This window comes from Ranitomeya imitator, chromosome 6 (genome assembly GCF_032444005.1).
Source record: "Ranitomeya imitator isolate aRanImi1 chromosome 6, aRanImi1.pri, whole genome shotgun sequence".
In the NCBI taxonomy this organism is placed as follows: Eukaryota; Metazoa; Chordata; class Amphibia; order Anura; family Dendrobatidae; genus Ranitomeya; species Ranitomeya imitator.
The window spans coordinates 58,040,343-58,066,623 of record NC_091287.1 but is presented as its reverse complement, the minus strand read 5'-3'; the positions used below and the strand labels follow the sequence as shown (position 1 = coordinate 58,066,623).

The 26,281-nt window shown below is 43.9% G+C and overlaps 1 protein-coding gene across 4 annotated transcripts in view; it reads left to right on the top strand.

Moving 5' to 3' along the window:
* PFKP (phosphofructokinase, platelet) overlaps positions 1-26,281 on the top strand; it is a 128,330-nt gene that overhangs the window by 16,674 nt on the left and 85,375 nt on the right. For all 4 annotated transcript variants that reach the window (XR_011313959.1, XM_069729695.1, XM_069729697.1 and 1 more), the window contains exon 2: positions 12,485-12,558. Coding sequence is in view for 3 of the 4 variants with exons in the window: in XM_069729695.1 (XP_069585796.1) it covers positions 12,485-12,558 (74 nt within the window). In the remaining variant the exon portion in view is untranslated. The remainder of the gene's footprint in view (positions 1-12,484; positions 12,559-26,281) is intronic.

Genomic DNA, 26,281 nt, shown 5'->3' with positions numbered 1-26,281 from the left:
CTATACAGTGGGGCAAAAAAGTATTTAGTCAGTCAGCAATAGTGCTAGTTCCACCACTTAAAAAGATGAGAGGCGTCTGTAATTTACATCATAGGTAGACCTCAACTATGGGAGACAAACTGAGAAAAAAAAATCCAGAAAATCACATTGTCTGTTTTTTTAACATTTTATTTGCATATTATGGTGGAAAATAAGTATTTGGTCAGAAACAAAATTTCATCTCAATACTTTGTAATATATCCTTTGTTGGCAATGACAGAGGTCAAACATTTTCTGTAAGTCTTCACAAGGTTGCCACACACTGTTGTTGGTATGTTGGCCCATTCCTCCATGCAGATCTCCTCTAGAGCAGTGATGTTTTTGGCTTTTTGCTTGGCAACACGGACTTTCAACTCCCTCCAAAGGTTTTCTATAGGGTTGAGATCTGGAGACTGGCTAGGCCACTCCAGGACCTTGAAATGCTTCTTACGAAGCCACTCCTTCGTTGCCCTGGCGGTGTGCTTTGGATCATTGTCATGTTGAAAGACCCAGCCATGTTTCATCTTCAATGCCCTTGCTGATGGAAGGAGGTTTGCACTCAAAATCTCACGATACATGGCCCCATTCATTCTTTCATGTACCCGGATCAGTCGTCCTGGCCCCTTTGCAGAGAAACAGCCCCAAAGCATGATGTTTCCACCACCATGCTTTACAGTAGGTATGGTGTTTGATGGATGCAACTCAGTATTCTTTTTCCTCCAAACACGACAAGTTGTGTTTCTACCAAACAGTTCCAGTTTGGTTTCATCAGACCATAGGACATTCTCCCAAAACTCCTCTGGATCATCCAAATGCTCTCTAGCAAACTTCAGACGGGCCCGGACATGTACTGGCTTAAGCAGTGGGACACGTCTGGCACTGCAGGATCTGAGTCCATGGTGGCGTAGTGTGTTACTTATGGTAGGCCTTTTTACATTGGTCCCAGCTCTCTGCAGTTCATTCACTAGGTCCCCCCGCGTGGTTCTGGGATTTTTGCTCACCGTTCTTGTGATCATTCTGACCCCACGGGGTGGGATTTTGCGTGGAGCCCCAGATCGAGGGAGATTATCAGTGGTCTTGTATGTTTTCCATTTTCTAATTATTGCTCCCACTGTTGATTTTTTCACTCCAAGCTGGTTGGCTATTGCAGATTCAGTCTTCCCAGCCTGGTGCAGTGCTACAATTTTGTTTCTGGTGTCCTTTGACAGCTCTTTGGTCTTCACCATAGTGGAGTTTGGAGTCAGACTGTTTGAGGGTGTGCACAGGTGTCTTTTTATACTGATAACAAGTTTAAACAGGTGCCATTACTACAGGTAATGAGTGGAGGAAAGAGGGGACTCTTAAAGAAGAAGTTACAGGTCTGTGAGAGCCTGAAATCTTGATTGTTTGTTTCTGACCAAATACTTATTTTCCACCATAATATGCAAATAAAATGTTAAAAAAACAGACAATGTGATTTTCTGGATTTTTTTTTCTCAGTTTGTCTCCCATAGTTGAAGTCTACCTATGATGTAAATTACAGACGCCTCTCATCTTTTTAAGTGGTGGAACTTGCACTATTGCTGACTGACTAAATACTTTTTTGCCCCACTGTATATATATATATATATATATATATATATATATATATATGTCAGTAGACACATATATGTATATATATTAATATTTCATCCAGCACGATGTAGCAGAAAGCCGGTAATTCAATTACCGGCTTTTGCTTTCTCCTTCCTAAAACCCGACATGATATGAGACCTGGTTTACATACAGTAAACCATCTCATATCACCATTTTTTTTGCATATTCCACACTACTAATGTTAGTAGTGTGTACTGTATATGCAAAATTTGGCCGTTCTAGCTAGTAAATTAAGGGGTTAAATGGCGGAAAAAATTGGCGTGGGCTCCCGCACAATTTTCTCCGCCAGAGTAGTAAAGCCAGTGACTGAGGGCAGATATTAATAGCCTGGAGAGGGTCCACGGTTATTGGCCCCCCCCCTGGCTAAAAACACCTGCCCCCAGCCACCCCAGAAAAGGCACATCTGGAAGATGCGCCTATTCTGGCACTTGGCCACTCTCTTCCCATTCCCGTGTAGCGGTGAAATATGGGGTAATGAAGGGTTAATGCCACCTTGCTATTGTAAGGTGACATTAAGCCGAATTATTAATGGAGAGGCGTCAATTATGACACCTATCCATTATTAATCCAATACTAGTAAAGGGTTAAAAAAATACACAAACACATTATTAAAAATTATTTTAATGAAATAAAAGCAAAGGTTCTTTTAATATTTTATTGAACGCCCAATCCAATCACTGAAGACCCTCGTTCTGTAACAAAAAAAACATAATAAACCAACAATATCCTTACCTTCCGCAGATCTGTAAATTCCAACGATGTAAATCCATCTGAAGGGGTTAAAATATTTTGCGGGCACGAGCTTTGCTAATGCAACGTTGCTCATGTCTGCAAAACCCCGGAGAATGTAGGTAAAGTAGGTCAATGACCTATATTTACCTGCATTTGCGGTGAGGCGCCCTCTGCTGGCTGTTCCTAGATCGTGGGAACTTTCCTAGAAAGCTCCCAGGCTCGAGATCATAAGAGGGCGCCCTCTGCTGGTTGTCCTCATATGAACTCGAGCCAGGGAGCTTTCTAGGAAAGTTCCCATGATCTAGGAACAGCCAGCAGAGGGCTCCTCACCGCAAATGAAGGTAAATATAGGTCATTGACCTACTTTACCTACATTCTCCGGGGTTTTGCAGACATGAGCAACGTTGCATTAGCAAAGCTCGTGCCTGCAAAATATTTTAACCCCTTCAGATGGATTTACATCGTTGGACTATACAGATCTGCGGAAGGTAAGGATATTGTTGGTTTATTATGTTTTTTTTGTTACAGAACAAGGGTCTTCAGTGATTGGATTGGGCGTTGAATAAAATATTAAAACAACCTTTGTTTTTATTTCATTAAAATAATTTTTAATAATGTGTTTGTGTATTTTTTTAGCCCTTTACTAGTATTGGATTAATAATGGATAGGTGTCATAATTGACGCCTCTCCATTATTAATTTGGCTTAATGTCACCTTACAATAGCAAGGTGGCATTAACCCTTCATTACCCCATATCCCACCGCTACACGGGAATGGGAAGAGAGTGGCCAAGTGCCAGAATAGGCGCATCTTCCAGATGTGCCTTTTCTGGGGTGGCTGGGGGCAGATGTTTTTAGCCAGGGGGGGGGGCCAATAACCATGGACCCTCTCCAGGCTATTAATTTCTGCCCTCAGTCACTTGCTTTACTACTCTGGCGGAGAAAATTGTGCGGGAGCCCACGCCAATTTTTTCCGCCATTTAACCCCTTAATTTACTAGCTAGAATGGCCAAATTTTGCATAGACACACTACTAACATTAGTAGTGTGGAATATGCAAAAAAATGGTGATATGAGATGGTTTACTGTATGTAAACCATGTCTCATATCATGTCGGGTTTTAGGAAGGAGAAAGCAAAAGCCGGTAATTGAATTACCGGCTTTAAAGCTGTCTAGCGCTGGAAGAAATATTAATATATCTAATATATAATTGCCTAGAATACTACTTCCTGCAATTTGTGCCAACTTCCGTGGCTTTGTCCGGAGCTAATGTCCGGAGCTAATGTCCGGAGCTAATGTCCGGAGCTAATGTCCGGAGATAAGTGACGTCAACAGTGTCCAGTGTCTGATTGGTTGCCGCCTGCTGCGAGCGACCAATCAGAAACGTGCCGTACTGTGACACACTCCGCCCGCCTTTTTGGTGTGATTTTTGAATTTTTACCTCACAGCAAGTTTCTACTGCGTGGAGGCGGGCCCAGTGACGTTGCTCTTCAAGCTCCTGCCGAATTTCGTCAAAAAAATGATAATACCATTTACCAAAACTATATATATTTAGTTGTGAAGTGGTTCAGTGACATTTTCACACCAATTTTGAACTTTTGTTTGGTGTTTTCTCCATATACTGCCTATTATTTTTGTTCTTTCTTACTATTATTTATTAATTGTATTATTCTTACATTTGAATAAATAAAGTATATATGGATTCTAGACTCCCGATTCTTTAGAATCGGGCTGCCATCTAGTATATATATATATATGTGTCTCACTGACATATATATATATATTGTAAGACTCATGCTGGTGTGGTAGATGGAGGCAGGTATATCTCACCCAGGTGTTTGTCCTATGTGAATTAGGCCACTCAGTATCTTCAGGGTGCTAATGGGTTAATGATTGCAGGAATAAAAGATGACCAGCTGGGTGTTTCCAGTGTCTGCCTGGGGCACACAGATTGCCTGCCTGTGTGAGACAAACGTGAGTGAAGAGCTCTGCTCAAGATCTGTATGATGTTAGCTGGGTGGGAGAAGCCCCCCCAGTTGTTGAGATAGCAACGTATTTGTTTAGTTAGTGCCGGACAGGCTAGGGTTTATTTTTATGTTTTGTTTTTTTGTGTTGCTTTCACGTTAATAAATCTGACCTGAGGTCAGCCTGCTCAGAAACCTGCTGTACGCCTCAGATTCAATGCACAAACCACGTGTCCTTTGACCCCAGCAAAGGCGATCCCAGAGTGTTTTGTCACATTGTGGTGGAGAATGCGGGCATACCGTGGCACAGGCGACAGCATGGAAGACGTGGTGAAAGCCTTAGTACAGTCCACTGCCATACAGCAGCAGGCCACTGCCGCACAGCACGAAGCTAATCGCTTAATGGCCGCACAGCTGAAGGAGTTACTGGACATGACAGTTGCAGACCGCCAACTTCTCCAACAGGTGGCGCAGCGCCTGGTGAGCATGCCTGACGCTGACCCGGAAGCAGAGTCCAGAAGGATCCATGTGAGTCGATACTGGCAAAAGCTGACTGCAGAAGATGACGTCGAGGCATATCTGACAACTTTTGAGCGGACGGCATTGAGAGAGAAGTGGCCGAAGGCACGATGGGCCGATTTGATTGCCCCGTTTCTCTCCGGCGAGGCCCAAAAAGCTTACCATGATTTGGACCCGGAGGTCGCTCAGGACTTTGAGAAGCTGAAAGCTGAGATCCTGGCCCGGCTGGGTGTGACGACGGCTGTCCGTGCACAGAGGGTACATCAGTGGACATACCAGCAAGATAAACCAGCGCGGTCTCAGATGTTCGACCTGATCTACTTGACAAAGAAATGGCTGCAACCCGAGGTACTGACAATACCCGAAATAATCCAGCGGGTTGTCCTGGACAAGTACCTGAGAGTACTACCCCCAGCGCTGAAAAGGTGGGTAAGCCAAGGAAATCCCACGACAGCGGATCAACTTGTGGAGTTGGTCGAGCGTTATTCCGTGGCAGAAGGACTTCCCGACGACACCGCCAAACCCCGGACTGTGCCTCCTCCTCGTGGAACCGGTAAGACTGTTCCAGGGACCACGGGTGAAGGAAAATCGCTTAAAACTGTGGGGGAGGAGTCCGGGACTGCTCGCACTCCGAGACCAAGAGTATTGGACGGTGGTCTCAGTAGGGGACCTGTTAGGTGTTTCCGCTGCCATGAGAAGGGTCATGTTTCTGCGAACTGTCCTGTTACCGCTGAACCCATGCAGTGCGACGTTATAGACTCTAGAAAACGCATGTCTTTGGTTACACAGCTAGTGAGTGTGAATGCGGGTCAAAATGATACAGTGAAACACCTGTGTGAATTATCTGTTGATGGGAAAAATGTTGTGGCATTACTAGACTCTGGAAGTGTGGTGACTCTGGTGAAAGCTAGTCTGGTGGCACTTCCGTCTGGTCCGTCTGACAAGTTTTCTGTGACGTGTGTGCATGGTGACACCCGCTCGTACTTAACAGCGGTCATATGGATTTCTACTCCCTATGGGTCAGTGCAGCACAAAGTGGGACTCGTTCCCGCATTGTTACATGATGTAATCCTGGGCAGGGATTTTCCCTATTTCTGGCAGTTGTGGGAGAATCAGTTACTCCTTCACGGTAGCTGTACCCGTGAATCTTCTCCCATGCCATCTGGAGGTCCCGAGTCCCTAGAGGAGACCCCACAGGAAGATGTTGCTGGGGAGGTTAATGAATCTAACCTTCAGTACCCCTTCTCCGTCATGGCGGGGGAAACAGAGGAAACTGAGGAACCTCAGCGAGAGGCGGAGGCAGACAGCCATCCGGCACCCTGCCTGCCAGATTTGGGAGTCCAGGTGGATGACTTCCACAGCGAGCAAATGAAAGATCCTACCCTGACTCCGGCTAGGAAAAATGTAAAAATGATAGATGGGGTACCCGTAGAACCTGACACTAGGCTAGCGTACCCGTATATGGTTCTTGAAAATGATTTGCTCTACCAGGTAGAAAAAAAAGGGGAAGACACAGTGCAACGGTTAGTGGTACCCAAACCTTATCGGCGGAAGGTACTGGATTTGGCCCACGGACATATAATGGGGGGACATCTGGGGGTACAGAAAACCACAGAAAGGATATTGCATTGTTTTGTGTGGCCTGGAATACATTGTGATGTGCGTAACTATTGTGAGTCCTGTCCAGAGTGCCAAATCGCGGCCCCTAAATCTCAGTTCCGTAGCCCTTTGGTACCCCTTCCTATCATCGGGGTCCCTTTTGAGAGAATTGGGATGGATTTGGTTGGGCCCCTTCCCCGATCCGCACGTGGGCACCAACATATCCTCGTCATCGTGGACTATGCCACTCGTTACCCGGAAGCCGTCCCTTTGCGTAACACAGCTACCAAGACGATCGCCAAGGAATTGGTACAAGTGTTTAGTCGGGTGGGAATTCCAAAACAGATACTCACCGACCAGGGGACTCCCTTTATGTCGAGGGTAATGAAGGAGCTCTGCAGGCTCTTACAAATAGACCCGTTGCGTACGTCTGTCTATCACCCTCAAACAGATGGCCTGGTTGAGCGCTTCAACAAAACCTTAAAACAGATGCTCCGGAAGGCGATAGACAAAGATGGGAATAACTGGGATTACTTGTTACCCTATTTGCTGTTTGCCATTAGGGAAGTTCCCCAGTCTTCCACAGGATTTTCGCCTTTCGAACTGTTGTACGCCCGTCGTCCCCGGGGACTGCTGGACGTCGCAAAAGAAACCTGGGAAGGTCAAGTCACTCCCTTTAAAACGGTGATCGACCATGTAACACAAATGCAGGATCGTATTGCCGCTGTCATGCCCATTGTTAGGGACCATATGTTACAGGCCCAGGGAGCACAGAGGCAAAGTTATGATAGAGGCGCTAAGGTCCGTACATTTGCACCCGGCGATAGGGTGTTGGTCCTAATCCCTACGGTGGATAGTAAATTCCTGGCGAAATGGCAGGGCCCATTTGAGGTCCGAGAAAGAGTTGGTGAAGTGAACTATAAAGTGTACCAGCCGGGTAAGAGAAAACCGGAACAGATTTATCATGTGAATCTGATAAAATCCTGGAAAGACCGCTCTGCCCTAACGGCGGATCTGCCCCGTCCGGTTTGTTCACCTACTGTACCAGAGGTGCAGGTTGCTGAGACTCTCTCAGAACGACAAAAATCTGAGGTTAAGCAATTTTTGTTACAGAACCGACAGTTTTTCTCCGAAAAACCTGGCCGGACGAAGTTGGTGAAACATGAGATTGTCACAGAGCCTGGCGTCACTGTTCATGTGAAGCCCTATCGGATTCCGGAAGCCCGCCGTGAAGCCGTCTCCCGGGAAGTGATGGCAATGTTGGACTTAGGAGTCATTGAGGAGTCACACAGCGCCTGGTCCAGTCCAATTGTGTTGATACCTAAACCGGATAGCTCCATCCGGTTTTGTAATGACTTTAGGAAACTGAATGCAGTTTCTAAATTTGATGCGTACCCTATGCCCCGGGTCGATGAGTTGATCGACCGGCTTGGTAAAGCCCGATACATTACGACCCTGGATTTAACAAATGGGTACTGGCAGATTCCTCTGGCCGAGGCGGCCAGAGAGAAGACGGCATTTGCTACACCGGAAGGTCTGTTCCAGTATGTCTATATGCCGTTTGGACTTCACGGAGCTCCCGCAACGTTCCAGAGATTGATGGATCGAGTCTTGAGGCCTCACAGACAGTACGCTTCTGCCTACCTGGATGACATCGTAATTTACAGCATGGACTGGGAAACTCATCTCCAGAAGGTACAAGCCGTGATTGATGACCTGCGAGATGCAGGTTTAACGGCAAACCCCAAGAAATGCCACATCGGGCTTGAAGAAGCCCGATACTTGGGCTACGTGATTGGCCGAGGAGTGGTTAAACCCCAGATCGACAAAATACAGGCAATTCAGGGCTGGCCACAACCAGTGAACAAGAAACAAGTGCAGGCTTTCCTGGGGATTGCCGGCTATTATCGCCGGTTCATACCCAATTTTGCAGCCATGGCTACTCCCTTGACGGATCTTACCAAGGGGAAGGGTTCCGTCATGGTAAAATGGACCTCAGCTGCTGAAGAGGCCTTCCACAGCCTGAAACGGGCTTTGTGCTCTCAGCCCGTACTAGTGACTCCTGATTTCAGCAGCGAGTTTGTGGTACAAACTGATGCCTCTGATACTGGTGTCGGAGCTGTACTTTCCCAGGTGAGGGACGGAGTCGAACACCCGGTCCTCTATCTCAGTCGGAAACTGAATGTACATGAGCAGAGGTATGCCGTGGTTGAAAAAGAGTGCCTAGCCATTAAATGGGCTCTCGACTCCCTCAAGTATTACCTGGCTGGTAGGAAGTTTAGGCTGGTCACAGACCATGCCCCTCTCAAGTGGATGCACCTCCACAAGGACCGTAATAGTCGGGTAACCAGGTGGTTCCTTGCCCTGCAGGCTTACTCTTTTACGGTGGAGCACCGACCTGGGGTGCAGATGGGGAACGCCGATGCCCTATCCCGAGTGCACTGTTTCAAAAGTGTTCTTGCTCGACCGGAGTGGTCTGAGCAAGGGGGGGGGATATGTAAGACTCATGCTGGTGTGGTAGATGGAGGCAGGTATATCTCACCCAGGTGTTTGTCCTATGTGAATTAGGCCACTCAGTATCTTCAGGGTGCTAATGGGTTAATGATTGCAGGAATAAAAGATGACCAGCTGGGTGTTTCCAGTGTCTGCCTGGGGCACACAGATTGCCTGCCTGTGTGAGACAAACGTGAGTGAAGAGCTCTGCTCAAGATCTGTATGATGTTAGCTGGGTGGGAGAAGCCCCCCAGTTGTTGAGATAGCAACGTATTTGTTTAGTTAGTGCCGGACAGGCTAGGGTTTATTTTTATGTTTTGTTTTTTGTGTTGCTTTCACGTTAATAAATCTGACCTGAGGTCAGCCTGCTCAGAAACCTGCTGTACGCCTCAGATTCAATGCACAAACCACGTGTCCTTTGACCCCAGCAAAGGCGATCCCAGAGTGTTTTGTCACAATATATATATACCTATTCTATGTGTACACATTTATTCTACCTATTCTACTGGAAGCTGTCAGTGTGATTTTACTGTACACCGAAATGAATTACCGGCTTTTCGCGCTAACACCGCTGCGTATTTCTCGCAAGTCACACTGCTGGTCCGTGTGTGATCCGTATTTTTGGGGCTTCCATAGACTTTCATTGACGTTTTATTTGCGCAATACGGTGACAAACGCAGCATGCTGCGATTTTCTACGGCCGTAGAAAGCCGTATAATACTGATCAGTTTAATACGGCAGATAGGAGCAGGGGCATAGAGAATAATTGTGCCGTATGTTTTGCGAGTTTTACGGACGTAGTTTCTGCGCTCTTATGTCCGTAAAACTTGCAAGTGTGAAGCCGGCCTAAGGCCGTATTTCCACATGTGAAAAGGCTGCTTTTTTTCACTCCATTTTAACAGCAAGTATCTGCTCCAAATTACGTAAGAGCAGTCTACTCTGATTATTGTATTTTTTTTATTCACTTCCCCCTTTTTTTTCCTTTTTCCATATATTTTTTTTCAGACACTCCATTGAAGCCTGTAGGTATAAAACGCACCAAAAATGCACAGTTCAACAGTGTCAATTAATGCACAGTTGTTGATTGAACTATTACATGCTGCAAAATTTCTGCACAAAAAAACTCAGTGAAAAAAACTGTGATTATGCTACGTAGGAACATGGCCTGATGGGTTTTACCAGCGACCCTCACTTTCTCATGACTTTTTGTTAGCGGGTGTCTGTGTGGGCGCGTGCACAGCTAGTAGGTGTCATGCAGGCACTTATTGTCACAGCATCCTTTACGCACTCCTCATTATGCTTAAGAGAGGGCCGAAGGAGAAACCCTTTAAAAGGGAACTGGTGAGATTTGCTAATTAAATTAACCTGCAGAAACAGGGTTAATAGCGTTATGAAGGTGCCGCACCCGGGAGAAAACATTTCTTCTAGGAGCCGCCGGTTTTCAGTCATGCATTGAAGAGTCGGATGTCAGTCAGTGTCGGGGGGTGCTTACAACCATGTATCTCCGTTCTGTGTGCGCTGACTGTAATTGCTCCATTCACGCCTACATGACTGAAAGCCGGCTACTAGATCCTTCAGTGTGGATAGGCAGCTAATATTTTTGGCAGCAAACAATGGCAACAGGTCAATTCACTGCCGAGAACAATGCTTGACAAACCAATAGATTATTTCACCTGATGAATGAGTATTTTGCCCATTCATTGGATAATTAGCAGCATGATTAGACTTCATGGCTATCATGAAACAAGCGTTTCTAGGATCCCTCATTTACCATAGTCGTGCAGTGTAAATGCATCTTTTACCTACAGTAACTCATTAACGTAATAACCTGACCAACTTCCTCCTCAGATATTCAGGAGGAGGCAAAGAAGTCAGCATCATAAGACATATATTCACCTTTAATACTATTTTAATGCAGTAAAACCTTTTAATCTAGCAGCCTGTAATCCATAAAATTTAATAAACCAGGGTTTAGTGCTAGCACTTCCTGCAATGTCATTTGGAATTTCACAGAAGCAGAAGGACCAATGAAGCAAGAGAAAAGTTTTGTGTAGATGTTTTGTGTTGGGATTTCTTCCTCAAAAACTCCTAAATACCTTTCAAAGAGTGTCTGAAAATCTAGATTATCCGATAAATCAGTTTCTATTAGGTTCCTTTGGTGACAAGTTAAAGAAATAGTACTGCAGTTCTTTATCTTGTACCGAATATGACATAAAGAGTTGTCCCTTTTTAGAAACTTTCTTCAATAAATTTTGAAAGTCATAAAAAAACAAGTATTACTTTCCCTCGCTGGGTCCAATGTCGGCTCTCCGTCAGTGATCAGTAAGCTTGGCGGCTCTCCATGGGCAGAGTCCCTGAGGTCCATGATTGTCTGCAGAACTGTAACATGACTTCAGCGCTACAGACAAACAATAGAGACCTGGGCAGCTTATAGAAGAAAGTTTTCTGAAAGGGGACAACTCCTTTAAATGTCTGCCTAATCTTCAGGAGTTCACTGCTCATCTGCCTCCCTGATTCTAGGTTGCCGAGAAAGGGGCGAAAGATTGCCAGTCGGCACAACCAAAATACTGATTTGAACAGCAGCTTTGCCTCTGCAGCGTCGGAGGGACCCAGGGCCACTGAAACTGGCCGGATCCAGGTTGCAAGTGCACACTCTTTCTTATAGACTGTAGAAGTGGTCGGTAACCTAGGTAGTAAGCAGTAAACTATAAAATAAAAAATTTCTCTATTGTTGAGAAAGATTTTTAATAAAAGGTAAATTGCAAAGTTTCTTGTTTTTAGAAGCTTGTTGTAACTTTACCCATTTGAAAAGTTGATGATCATACACATGAGATAGCTATCAACATTCTTTTGGCAGAAACGTTTTTTCCTGACACCGTCATACACCATTTGGGAGAGAAAGGAAAGCCAGACACCTTCGCTGAAAATAAAAGGATTGGGCTTTAAAATTCCACTTGCCGGATCCATCTCTCCCCAATATCATCAGATAGTCAGCCTATCTAGTTGAAATTGATGGGTTCTGCTGACTAAAGTGTATGTTACCTTTACAACCTGCGTCATAGTCCAGAGCTGCGTTTTCAGTATGGATTCAATAGTAGATCTATGGGTCCATGAAAGCGGTGTAGACCCACAGACTTACTATGGAGCTCGTACAACAATCTGTGTGCATGCTTGATACAAGAGCACCACTTCAGCGCGGATGTTTTGAGCGATCGGTGGTGCTCTCAGGACATGGACCCCCACCGATCACCATCCATTTGCAAGGCTCATGACATATATCAATTAAAATGACAATTATACTGTAAGTGAAGTTGGGTTTTGCAGCAAAGTAATGCTCTAACCCTCAAAAGCAACTTGGTGTTTTCTGAGGATCATCTCTTTTAAATTTTGGGTCCCAAACATGAAAATCTTTGCCACATACTTTTCTGAAAGTGTGAATTATGCCATTTTAGAATTGAAAGCACATTTTTTATACTTTTCCTACTATTATTGGATGTTTGCAGTAACATCTCACTTTTTCTTCCAGGTATGAATGCAGCAGTCCGCGCTGTGGTTCGTATGGGGATCTATGTTGAAGCCAAAGTTTATTTTGTCTACGAGGTAGGTTTAATCACTTTTTTTTTTATATATATATATAACGATTTTTATTGAGATTATAAAAAATGGATTAATATGTGCAAAGTCCAGTGAGTGTTTAGTATTGCAGCACACATTAATTTCCAAGAAGCACAGAGGCCAGGAGATTGGAGATCTTATGATTCATTCAATTTCAGGCTACTCTTGTAATGATGATTACAGTGAGAAGGTTCACACGATGATGTAGATGGAACATTTATAGATTCATGTCTCTAGCAAAAATGTACATATGACTGACTGACGCTTGCCTGTTCTGTAATAATAGGACATGTTTTAAGGACTTTAATATTGATTATTATAAGGTAAAAAAATGTGAAGCAGACAGGTCACCGGTAACAAATCGGCCTCCTGTTCCAACAGCTGAGAGAGTTCTGGAAGGTGCACTGATAACTTGATGGACCTTGAATGCTGGATTAAATCTAAGAGTTATGTACCCAGAACCATGCTTTGGATTTAGACCTTCACTAAATTAATATTGAAGGCCTGTCAATACTGACTGAGAATAAACCATCAATATCAAAGTGTTATGCACCAAGCACCAAGCGTGATGTTAAAATCCAAACACTTTATTTAATATATATTAAAAAATACTGTTGGCAGTAGCAGTAAGGCCTTTTGGATTTTAACTTCACACTTGCTGCTGGGTGCATAACACTTTGATATTGATGGTTTATTCTCAATCAGTATTGACAGGTCTTCAATATTGATTTAGTGAAGATCTAAATCCAAAGCATCCCACCAATCAGGTGAATGAAGGGTTCTTGGTGCTCAGGCAAGCATTTCATCATTTTTAGCAGCTCTTGGCCTGCAGCTCAGTCGCCCATTCTCTCATTCTTATTTTCAACCACAAGAACGAACATTTTACTGCCTCTCAAAAAATAAGCATACTCTTCGTTTGAGAACTTTCTTATGAACTGATTGGTTCTCAGTTCTTCAACACCAACTTCAGTAACTTGAAAGTTGAAGGACAGGCCATAATAATTCTCTGTACAATGATCGAGTTGGACAAGGCATGGGCAGCTCGCCAGGAGGTATAGTGGTGTTTTATGAAACACTAGATAATTGTGCATACTGGAAAGGTCACGGAATTGCTGAAGGTGATATGAAAGATATTCCAAGAAAACAACGAGTCCATACTAAATGCGAATACATACTTTGTGATTTGTGCTACCTACAGCTGTATTTAAGAGTTTACATGAAAAAGTCACATTTATAGTATGATGGCTGTAAATAGGGAGATGATTTGCCACCACTAAACCAGCTCCCTTTCTTTGCCCATATTGCACCACACGTTCTTCCTCATTGATCTCACCATTATAACTCAAGCAGAGAAGTCAAAAGAAACAAATCAATCTAGGATCAAATCAAGCCAGACATGTCACTCGAAGCAAGGATCACCAAGCAACGACTTACCCACCTTGGATTCATCATGCGAAGAGAGCAATCACTGGAGAAGGACATCATGGTCAAAGAACAGAAGGAACAAGGCAAAGAGGAAGATAAGCAACCCAATGGCTTGATACTATCAAGATAGCGGCGGAGAAGACCTCGGAGGACCTATCTAGGCTTGCACAAGATCCATCTTTCTACAGATCGTTCATCCATCAAGTTGCCATGGCTCAAGATCGAGTCGAAGGCGGTTAGATAATAATAATAATGTGGCCAGAGAAATGAACTGGAAAGCTAGACCAGGGTAGTCCAAATTATTTTGCTTTTCTAATGGTGAATGTTAGAGGCGTCTGCTATACACCCTAAGCTTATAACGTAGTCCATCATAGTTTATTTTTATTTTACACATTTATATAGCGCCATCATATTCTGCAGCGCTTTACAGACATCATCATCGCTGTCCCCACAGGGACTCACAATCTAAATTCACTATGAGTATGTCTTTGGAGTGTGGGAGGAAACCGGAGAACCCGGAGGAAACCCAGGCAAACACGAGGAGAACATACAAACTGCTTGCAGATGTTGTCGGGATTTGAACCCAGGACCCCAGCGCTGCAAAGCAACAATGCTGCCCATGTTAGTTGAATCTTTTTGTGCATCTCTGTTCATTATGTGAAACATTTGGCAAAGCGCTGTGGCTTCCAGTAAAAATGTAAGCTACTATACCAATATGAACAAGAACATATGTGTATGGGAGCCCCCACTCTACCCTTTTGACAAATGTCTGGATCAAAGGGAAGATATATACCGTATTTTTCGGACTATAAGACGCACCGGACTATAAGGCGCACCCAGGTTTTAGAGGTGGAAAATAGGGAAAAAAAATATTTGAAGCAAAAAAATGTGGTAAAATATTTAATAACATAAATAACATACTATTATATGTGGTGTTATTATATATAATAGTATGTTATGTTGGAAGCTGCGGGACCAGTGTGGTGTCTGTACAGTACTATATGAAGATGCTGGAGGGTGAGTATAAGAATGGGGGCGCAGGGCTTATATTTAAAGCACCACTCCAGCACTGCAAAATAACACTGGAGTGCTGCTTTAAAATCCCATGGGAGAACTATAACTCCCAGCATGTCCTGCAGATCCTATGACATGCTGGGAGTTATAGTTCACCAAAGGAGTGGCAGAGTGCATTATTGTGTTTTGTAAAGACTAACCTCTTAAATGTGGCAGCCAGCCACACTGTGGTGAGGTAAAAGCATCCCATGACTGCACACAGAGCCTTCCCTCGTTTCCTTTCCACAGCACAAGTTATGAGGAAGCTGCAGATTCTAGTGGAGAGCCTGAAGGACCTGTGATGATGTCAAGAAGAGGGAGGGCTCTGAGCTGCCATGTGATGCTCCAGCCCGCCCACTCCTAACATCAAACAGGTCCTGTTTGTGCACAGCACTTGGTGTCCAGCCCAGGCATGGCAGGCATGCAGCGATCTCCTCTCTCCTCTGGCCCCTGCTGCTGCTGCCTCCTCCTCCCACAGACACACAGACCTCCACAGCTGCTGCAGGAATCAGCGCTGGAGAAGCCATGTGTGTCCCTGCTTAAGTGCAGTATTCATTTGCTGCTCCCGGCTCACCGCTCAGCTGATAGGTGGGCGGGGAGCCGCTAATGAATATTCACTGCACTTAATCATCCGGACCACATGGTTTCCCCAACTGATTCTGGGCAGTGGGGACATCCTGAAGTGGCATAACAGTGCGATCCCACTCACTGCTGCCCCCCTCCCCACATGCTACATCCGTACCATAAGACGCACCCACACTTTCCTCCAAAATTTGGAGGAAAAAAAGTGCGTCTTATGGTCGGAAAAATACGGTATCTTGGTACCGTGTTAACCAGTGGATAGAAAAATATTTAGAATTGAGAGTCCTCGGTGGTTGATACCTTTTAATGGCTAACTGAAATGATGGTAACAAATTGCAAGCTTTTGACTACCGGAGTAGTCTCGAAAGCCTGCAATTTGTTACCATCTTTTCAGTTAGCCATTAAAAGGTATCAACCACTGAGGACTCTCAATTCTAAATATTTTTGGATAAAAGGGACAATTTGTGTATTTTTCCTACTGAAATGGTGTCCACACACATCAGATTAAAGAGAACCTATCAGTTATAAGAAAAAAAATAAAAACTGACAGCAAATGAAATTTTATGACCGCCTATTCGTATAAAATAAAAAATACATATAGAACCCCTATGACAATAAATGGTACAAATCTAATATGAAAATATATGACAAACAAGTGATCAGAAAAAACATTGTAGAAAAACAATATGGAAAAAAAATATTTTTTTTTCATATTGTTTTATCACATTGTTTTTCATGTTATTTTTTTCGTCTGATATTTTTTATCTTGGATTCGGATTATTTATTGTCCTTAGGGATTCTATGTGTATTTTTCTTTTATATTAATATGTGATCATTTTGTTTGTGTTGTCTGATGAAGGTTTTCATGGCTGACAAATCACATGGATATATTGGATTGCATTCTCCTTAAAGGAACATCAGCTTTTGAATGCAAAAATTGGAGTGCCGTGATATTTTCTGATTTGTGGATTGAGGAGTGATATCCTACCCATGTCCCTAACGCATACACGTGGAGTGCGATGTAGCTTTCTGTTTTTACTCAGATTTGGCTTGTTTTGGCATTTTATTAACTCGCTGGTCCATGTTATACAATAAGAGAATTGATTCATCTATTTTTCTTATCAATTTGTCAAAAGTATAGCAGCGAAATACAAATCAGGCAAAAATGTAAGTCATCTCCAACCTGGAGTCCAAACTTTTTCTCAAAGTGAATCTTGTTATTTATCATGCATGTAATACGATATTCCTGTGTATAATGCAGCCCAGATAAAGGAGAAAGATTTTTGTAAAGGGTTAATCTGCACAAGAAGACCACTGACTATGGTTGGTATGGTTGGCTAGTCTGGCCATCTCACTAAATACTGTATATATCCATAAGCCATGACAGGATTGCAGTTGCTGTTTTAAGAATTCTTCTGCTGATCCATAACACACAGGAATCCATCTTACATCTCCTCTTAGCTAACTGCATCTAGTATGATGATAATGCCAGCTCTCCCATGTATGCGTGCTGCACACTCACAGTCTCACAGTGGTATCTCACAGCTGAGATGCAGGAAGTCTCACGATGAGGCCAAATAGTTGAGACAGCACAGAGCCCTGACTTCTGCTGACCCTTCTTTAAGAGTCAGAGTTATCATCATTAAATTTGACACAATTTTTTTTCGATTTTATAATTATATATGGTATATTGGGAAAATTATTTTATATTTTGGTCTACTTTTACATAATGAAGTGTTATAGGAGATGGCAGATACTTTTTAACCAACCATTTTTGGTATAAGCAGCTCCTCCTATAATGCTGCCTTTTAGGGTTAGAGGTCCTTTTATTTATACTCAACACCAGTGATATTTTGGAACATTTTAAAAGATGCCAATTTGTCTGTCATCACCCATTTCACTTGGCACACGGTGTACATATTTTGCAGATCCAGTAATGATGAGTGGACGAGGAAAGTAAATTAAATAACAATTAAGGTATTTAGCACAATTTAACGTAATTAGAAAATAATTTGAGATAAAGAGAGCAGAGCATGGTGTGCTAAGAAATAAATGGGTCACAGTGAAAGCTGTGTTATCATATGCTTCCGGAGGCCTGTGATTCAACGAGGCACACAGCAAACAACCAGGATATTAATATACTGAAGACGCGATATTGGGAGATAACGGATTGGGAAGTGAAATAAGGAGCAAATAAATGGGAGCAAGCTGAATTATGGGGATATTGTGTTTTTCAGTTAAGAAAGTAAAATGGTCTTTGGGAATGTTCCTTGTTGAAGTTATGCTGGGCTTCAGTATATGCAGAGCCACCAGTTTGTGAAAGTGGAGCTGCAGTGTAAAGCATGGGGGACAATGCAACAGTTGAGTGTCCAATGAGACGGACATGGTTTACATTCAAAGTTTTCAGAGTATTTAAGATTGAAGGTAGATGTTAGTCCATCAATTTCAACCTACTGTATAGCCTAACATGTTGATCCAGAGGATGGCAAAAATCCCATTGGGCAGACACTAATATCTCCATATTAGGGGAACAATTCCTTGCCGAACCTACCTACGGAAATCAGACTGGTTCCTTGTGGGACCAATAACCTGGAATATTATATTTTTTTCAAGAAAGGCATTCAGGCCCTTCTAGAATTTTATTCGTGAATCAGCCATTACAACATCACGTGGCGGAGAGTTCTGTATTCTCACTGCTCTTACAGTAAAGAATCTGAGTCTGTGATTATGAATAAACCCTTTTTTCTCTAGATGTAGAGCAGAGGTTCCCAACGTTTCTGACCTTGAGAGCCACATTCAGCGCTGAGAGAGGGTCGCGAGCCACATTCAGCCTTGAGAGAGGGTCGCGAGCCAAATTCAGCTCCCGCCCCCCTCACAATAGTGGCAACCAAAGCCCCCATTATAGGCATAATGGTAACCAAAGCTTTTCCTCAAAAATCAATCACTCCAAAGCAGTATACAAAGATCCAAGGGTTCCTACAATACCCCCATTCAGTGTTCTCCTATAAAGCACTCCCAAGTCACTGTCACATCCAGCTTCAAACACCTCCTCTGACACATGGTGTCATCTTGTCTCCAGCGTACCATACTTAATTCATCTCAAAACCCTGAACACCAGTATATGTGCATCCAGATTTGCTCTTCAATGCAGGGCTGCTCACAAAATTCACCATTTTCAAATGTGATCTTCATACCTGTTTGCTAGAACTGGAGCTAATGCTCCAAGCTGACACAGCCGCGAGCCACAATTCATAGAACCGCGAGCCACATGTGGCTCCCGAGCTACAGGTTGGGGACCCCTGATGTAGAGGATGCCCCTTGTCCCTGTCACAGGCCTAAGTATAAAAAAGATCACTATACAGATCCCTTATATTTTTGTACATTGTAATATTGCCCCTAAAGCCTTCGTTTTTCCAAACTAAATAACTCCAAGTTTAATAACTTTTAATTAATTTATTTAATATAAAATTTGTCAAAACAGACAATTTCAGTAAAAACATTTGTTTACCGGGTGAAATTTAACAAAGAGTGATTATTTTAGCGAACTGGTGATGCACAATATTCGTCTGGAGTGAAATCTGCAGTTTAAAATTTTCTTCTCTCAGTCCGCACTCCATGAACTCTCTACCATTGGAGAAATTGTACTGAGAACATTTTTAGGTGATGGTTTGCCTTTTGCCCGGTGTCATTGACCTTTACGCATCCCATATGAATGACTTTTTATAGCCAGTGTGCAGGGCTGTGGAGTCGGAGGCCAGTCGGAGCCCATTTTGGTGGAGTCGGTGTCATTGAATCTGAGGAGTTGAAGTCGGAGGTTTGGCTTACCGACTCCACAGCCCTGCCAGTATGGATTTGTATGTATTTTCACCAGATGATCATTCGTTCAGCGGTTGTCCAGGTATCAAACTACTTATGTCTACTAGTATTCCGACCTCATAGGAGGTGTTCCAACATAGCAGTTTATCACTTATTTAAAGGATAAGGTAACACCTGGAGACGTATGGGGGGACCCAATGCTCAGAGCCTCACGGATTCCCAAAACATGGAGTCTGATGTGACCCGTTTGAATAGACTAATGGTCCATTCGGCTTTCCTGTCGACAATAAATTGTAGAGTGGTGCGGATGCACAACCGTCTCTCCATTATATGTGGCACATTAGAGCCCCATTCTAGGGATCAAGGCCCCAGCAAGATGTCACCTTTACGTTAGGATAGATGTTGATGTCTGTAAAGCACTGTCTAATATGATGGCGCTTTATAAGGAAGGAAAATAAATAAAATTAACTTACCAAGTTGGGTCGACCCCTTTAAGTCTCAATTTAGTTTAAAGCGATTGTCCACTACTAGGCGGGGACAGTGACGCCAGCGCTGATTGGGCACAGGACTCACATGACATCACAACCTTACGAGCCCCTGGAATGCTGGAACGGCGCTGACACAGGTGAGTATAGGTGTTTTTATTTTAACGGGGGCAAACATTCAGGATGAGAACGGGTGGTCCTGATAGAGAACAACAACTTTACTCTGTAGCCATTGATCGTAATTGTCCTATAGTGATGTAGAGATAGAAAAAGTGCCCAGAGCAGCGTTCTGTTAATCCATCTGCAACAAAGACAAGTTGCCTGTGATTTCCATGTCATACTGCAAGATCCATAAGGCTATGTTTACACTTTTCGTTTTTGGTGCCCTTTTTTTGCAGGGAAAACTTGCTCTCTTGGCAGTAAAGAAGCTGCTTACAAAGAGCAGGTTTTGCTTAGCTTTTGTTGTGTAATTGCTGTATTTTTGCTGTGTTTTTATCAAGTACATTTGTCACTTGTGCATGCTGATAAAGTGTAGTGCATAAAAAAGAACAAAAAAAACTATGATGAAACTTCCTGCGGTTTTTGCACCAAAAACGCAGCAAGATCTGATAAATGCGTTTTTTTGCTGCATTTTTGCACTTACTCATTGCTTTCTATGGATGAAAAAATGCTGAAAGAAGTGACGTGCTGCAGTTTTCAAATTCAGGCAGGAAATAAAACTAATGTGTGTGCATGAGATTTCTGAAATTTCATAGCTTTTGCTGGTACTGTGTAACGCAGCTTAAAATTTTGCATTAAAAAAACGCAGCAAAAACGCAACGTGTGAACATAGCCTAAGAGTTCTGTCGCTTGTAGGGTTCGTTTACACAACATATTTTTGGTCCGTGTGCTGTCCGGCTTTAACCCCTTTCTGACCTCGGACGGGATAGTACATCCGAGGTCAGAAGCCATGGGATTTTCTTGTGTAAATACTGATGAAAAAAAGTCATTTAGCATATTGGCTTTTTCCTCATCCTCATCCACCATTTCACCCAGACTATTTTTAAGGGGGTCAACACTATCGTTTTTTAGTTTCTTACTATTTACGTAGTTAAAGAATATTTTGGGATTTTTTTTACTCTCCCTGGCAGTGAGTCTCTCTGTCTCAATCTTTGCTGCCTTGATTTGCTTTTCACAGAATTTATTTAATTTTTTGTATTATTTTGTAGGAAGAAGTGACTGTAATAGAGGCGTAATATGGCATCACTGTATAAAGAATATAGATAATAGGATTATCTATAATATAAGTCTGGGAGCGTCACTCTGTCCGAAGCCTTTATAAACTGCGCAAGCGCCGGCGCAGTCTGGACCCCACAGAGTGACGCAGCCCAGGACATCGCGGTATGCGTAAGCACTGAACGCACACCGCAATCTCCAACGGAGAAGCAGGGACGTGCCAGGAGGGTGAGTATATTCACCTGTCCCGTTCCACCGCTGCGCACCGCTCCATCTTCCGGGTCCTCCGCCTGTGACGTTCACAGTTCAGAGGGCGCGATGACGCGCTTAATGCGCGCCGACCTCTGACTGAACAGTCACAGCCAGAGGACCCGGAACACGGAGCGGCACGCAGCGCTGGATCAGGGCCAGGTGACTATAGCAAGTGTCGGGGGCCTGAGCTGGCGGCGACTCCGGCACCTGACCCCCACAGCGCGCCGGTGTCCACGCCTGCTCAGGCCCCCCAGCACTCGGCGCCCAGCGACGATAGGTGAGTATGTTATTTTTTTTTTTATATATCGCAGCAGTATACGGGGCATATACTATGGAGCATCTTATGGGGACCATCAACCATAATGGAGCAGCATACGGGGCATATACTATGGAGCATCTTATGGGGGCCATAAACCTTTATGGAGCAGAATATGGGGCATATACTATGGAGCATCTTATGGGGGCCATCAACCTTTATGGAGCAGTATACGGGGCATATACTATGGAGCATCTTATGGGGGCCATTAACATTTATGGAGCAGTGTACGGGGCATATACTATGGAGCATCTTATGGGGGCCATAAACCTTTATGGAGCAGTGTACGGGGCATATACTATGGAGCATCTTATGGGGGCCATAAACCTTTATGGAGCAGTGTACGGGGCATATACTATGGAGCATCTTATGGGGGCCATAAACCTTTATGGAGCAGTGTACGGGGCATATACTATGGAGCATCTTATGGGAGCCATAAACCTTTATGGAGCAGCATACGGGGCATATACTATGGAGCATCTTATGGGGGCCATCAACCATAATGCAGCAGCATACGGGGCATAAACTATGGAGCATCTTATGGGGGCCATCAACTATAATGCAGCAGCATACGGGGCATATACTATGGAGCATATTATGGGGGCCATCAACCATAATGGAGCAGCGTATGGGGCATATGGATGGGAGCAGCAAATTACAGAACGGTGGCGCAGGATGGGAGCAGCACATGACAGAACGGGGGCGCAGGATGGAGCAGCACATGACAGGATGGGGGCGCAGGATGGAGCAGCTCATGACAGGATTGGGATGCAAGATGCACATACCAGGATGGAGACCATATACCAATATACAGGTCCTTCTCAAAAAATTAGCATATAGTGTTAAATTTCATTATTTACCATAATGTAATGATTACAATTAAACTTTCATATATCATAGATTCATTATCCACCAACTGAAATTTGTCAGGTCTTTTATTGTTTTAATACTGATGATTTTGGCATACAACTCCTGATAACCCAAAAAACCTGTCTCAATAAATTAGCATATCAAGAAAAGGTTCTCTAAACGACCTATTACCCTAATCTTCTGAATCAACTAATTAACTCTAAACACATGCAAAAGATACCTGAGGCTTTTATAAACTCCCTGCCTGGTTCATTACTCAAAACCCCCATCATGGGTAAGACTAGCGACCTGACAGATGTCAAGAAGGCCATCATTGACACCCTCAAGCAAGAGGGTAAGACCCAGAAAGAAATTTCTCAACAAATAGGCTGTTCCCAGAGTGCTGTATCAAGGCACCTCAATGGTAAGTCTGTTGGAAGGAAACAATGTGGCAGAAAACGCTGTACAACGAGAAGAGGAGACCGGACCCTGAGGAAGATTGTGGAGAAGGACCGATTCCAGACCTTGGGGAACCTGAGGAAGCAGCGGACTGAGTCTGGTGTGGAAACATCCAGAGCCACCGTGCACAGGCGTGTGCAGGAAATGGGCTACAGGTGCCGCATTCCCCAGGTAAAGCCACTTTTGAGCTACAGAGAAGCAGCACTGGACTGTTGCTAAGTGGTCCCAAGTACTTTTTTCTGATGAAAGCAAATTTTGCATGTCATTCGGAAATCAAGGTGCCAGAGTCTGGAGGAAGACTGGGGAGAAGGAAATGCCAAAATGCCTGAAGTCCAGTGTCAAGTACCCACAGTCAGTGATGGTGTGGGGTGCCATGTCAGCTGCTGGTGTTGGTCCACTGTGTTTCATCAAGGGCAGGGTCAATGCAGCTAGCTATCAGGAGATTTTGGAGCACTTCATGCTTCCATCGGCTGAAATGCTTTATGGAGATGAAGATTTCATTTTTCAGCACGACCTGGCACCTGCTCACAGTGCCAAAACCACTGGTAAATGGTTTACTGACCATGGTATTACTGTGCTCAATTGGCCTGCCAACTCTCCTGACCTGAACCCCATAGAGAATCTGTGGGATATTGTGAAGAGAAAGTTGAGAGACGCAAGACCCAACACTCTGGATGAGCTTAAGGCCGCTATTGAAGCATCCTGGGCCTCCATAACATCTCAGCAGTGTCACAGGCTGATTGCCTCCATGCCACGCCGCATTGAAGCAGTCATTTCTGCCAAAGGATTCCCGACCAAGTATTGAGTGCATAACTGAACATTATTATTTGTTGGTTTTTTTGTTTATTATTAAAAAACACTTTTATTTGATTGGATGGGTGAAATATGCTAATTTATTGAGACAGGTTTTTTGGGTTATCAGGAGTTGTATGCCAAAATCATCAGTATTAAAACAATAAAAGACCTGACAAATTTCAGTTGGTGGATAATGAATCTATAATATATGAAAGTTTAATTGTAATCATTACATTATGGTAAATAATGAAATTTAACACTATATGCTAATTTTTTGAGAAGGACCTGTAAATGCTCGTCACCCGGGCGTAGAACGGGTTCAATAGCTAGTTATTTTATAAACCAGCTTATAAATTGTTAGATTGCAAAAAATGAGATTATTTTTCTGATTTTCTGGATTAAAATGTCATAGAAGGAAGTGTTTTGGTGTAATTGGGCTATACAGGGAGAGAACGGTAGGATCTCACAATCAGCTGTTTTAACTGAAAATGTCAAAGCAGATTAACATTCGGACGGCCATGCCAGAATAAAATAGGGCAGACAAAATTAGAAATCTGTGCTTGGACATTATTACGTCAGCATGAACACATAAGTAATGAAAAAATAATTAATAAGGCCGGAGCTACACAGCAACATATGTCACGCGAAAGCTTGCAATTTGTTACTATCTTTTCAGTTAGCCATTAAAAGGTATCAACCACTGAGGACCAAATATTCCAAATATTTAACAATTCTCTGAAAAGTTGCGTGATAAAAAATGTGTGCAGCTTATAGGCAACTCGATATTGCACAACTACCGTATTTTATTGCCCTGATTTTGCTGTAAATAAAACTGATGAGTTGCAGGCAAGTCTCGTCATGCGACAAAAAACCCAAAACATGTAGTCGCAGGTGGCAAAGCGACACCATAGGGAGTCATAACATTCAGTGTTGCATTGTGTCACTGCATTATCATTGTTGCACCAAACATGTAGCCTTAACCTTGATGATGCTGCCTGTATCTTTGTAGTAGTGACATACTGAATCTTCTTTAATTTAACCACTTAAAAAGGTTATCCGGGACTATTTTATTTCTTTACTATTGGCCTAAGAATTGAAAGGCAGGTAGATGTTAACTACCTGCCTGTTCTGCCTGGCACTGGCTCAGAGTGGTCACTTACTTCTCCTGACAGCAATTCTGCTGCTCTACAACAGAGCAGCTCTTCTTCCAGTCTGCTCTGTCAATAGGGCGTAACTGCTGGCGTCATGCTGATTGACAGACAACTTCCCGCAGTTAGGCAGCAGGTAGCCGGTGTCAGTCAGCGTAACATCGATAGTCTCGCCCAATCAACAGAGCAGTCCAGAAGAAGAAGAACTGCTCTGTTGATGGGGCATAAATGCTGGCGTCATGCTGATTGACAGCCAACTTCCCGCAGTTAGGCAGCAGGTAGCCGGTGTCAGTCAGCGTAACATCGATAGTCTCGCCCTATCAACAGAGCAGTCCAGAAGAAGAAGAACTGCTCTGTCGATGGGGCATAAATGCTGGCATCATGCTGATTGACAGCCAACTTCCCGCAGTTAGGCTGAGCAGAAGAGAATCAACTGTTCTCTCAACATGACATCACAGGAACCTGCAGAATCACCGACAGGAGCGGACTATGACCTCTCAGAGCCCCCAAAACAGTATGTCATCAGGCGGCGCTGTTATCATTTACCACAGCTTATACCACCCCTCTCTCCACCCTCTGAAACAGGACATCATTAGAGAGCGGCGCTGACATCACTTACCACAGCTTCTACCACCCCCCACCCCATCGAAACAGGACGTCATCAGGGGCGATGCTGCGGTCACTTACCACAGTTTCTACAACCCCCCACTGATACAGGAAGTTATCAGGGGTGATGATGTGGTCACTTACCACAGCTTCTACCACCCCCCACTGATACAGGAAGTTATCAGGGGTGACAATGCGGTCACTTACCATAGCTTCTGTCACCACTGTCCTCTGATGACATTCTGCTTCAGGGGGTGATAGAAAATTGACTGTACCTTCAGTAGCTGCTGTCGCACTTCATCTGTGCGCACTGCTTGCACCTTCAGTGGCAGCCAACACACTTCTGTCCCTGCCGCTCTCATCTTCAATGGCCACCTCCACAGTCCCTGCTTCTGACACCGCCCTATGTTTCCCTGAATTGAGACATTATCAGTGGGCAGTGATAGAAGCAGGGTAAATGACAGCAGTGCACCCCACACCTTTTATCACCACCCTCAAACGATTTGTCATCAGGGGGTGGTGATAGAAGCTGTGGATCGGCGCTGGTGTCACCCACCTCGATGCTATTACCGCCTTTTGATGACATTTCATTCAGTGAAAGATATGGCGCTGTCAGAAGCAGGGACTGTGGTGGCGGCCTCTGAAGATGCAGGCAGCGGGGACAGAAGTGTGGTGGCAGCCACTTAAGTTGCAGGTGGTGGGCACAA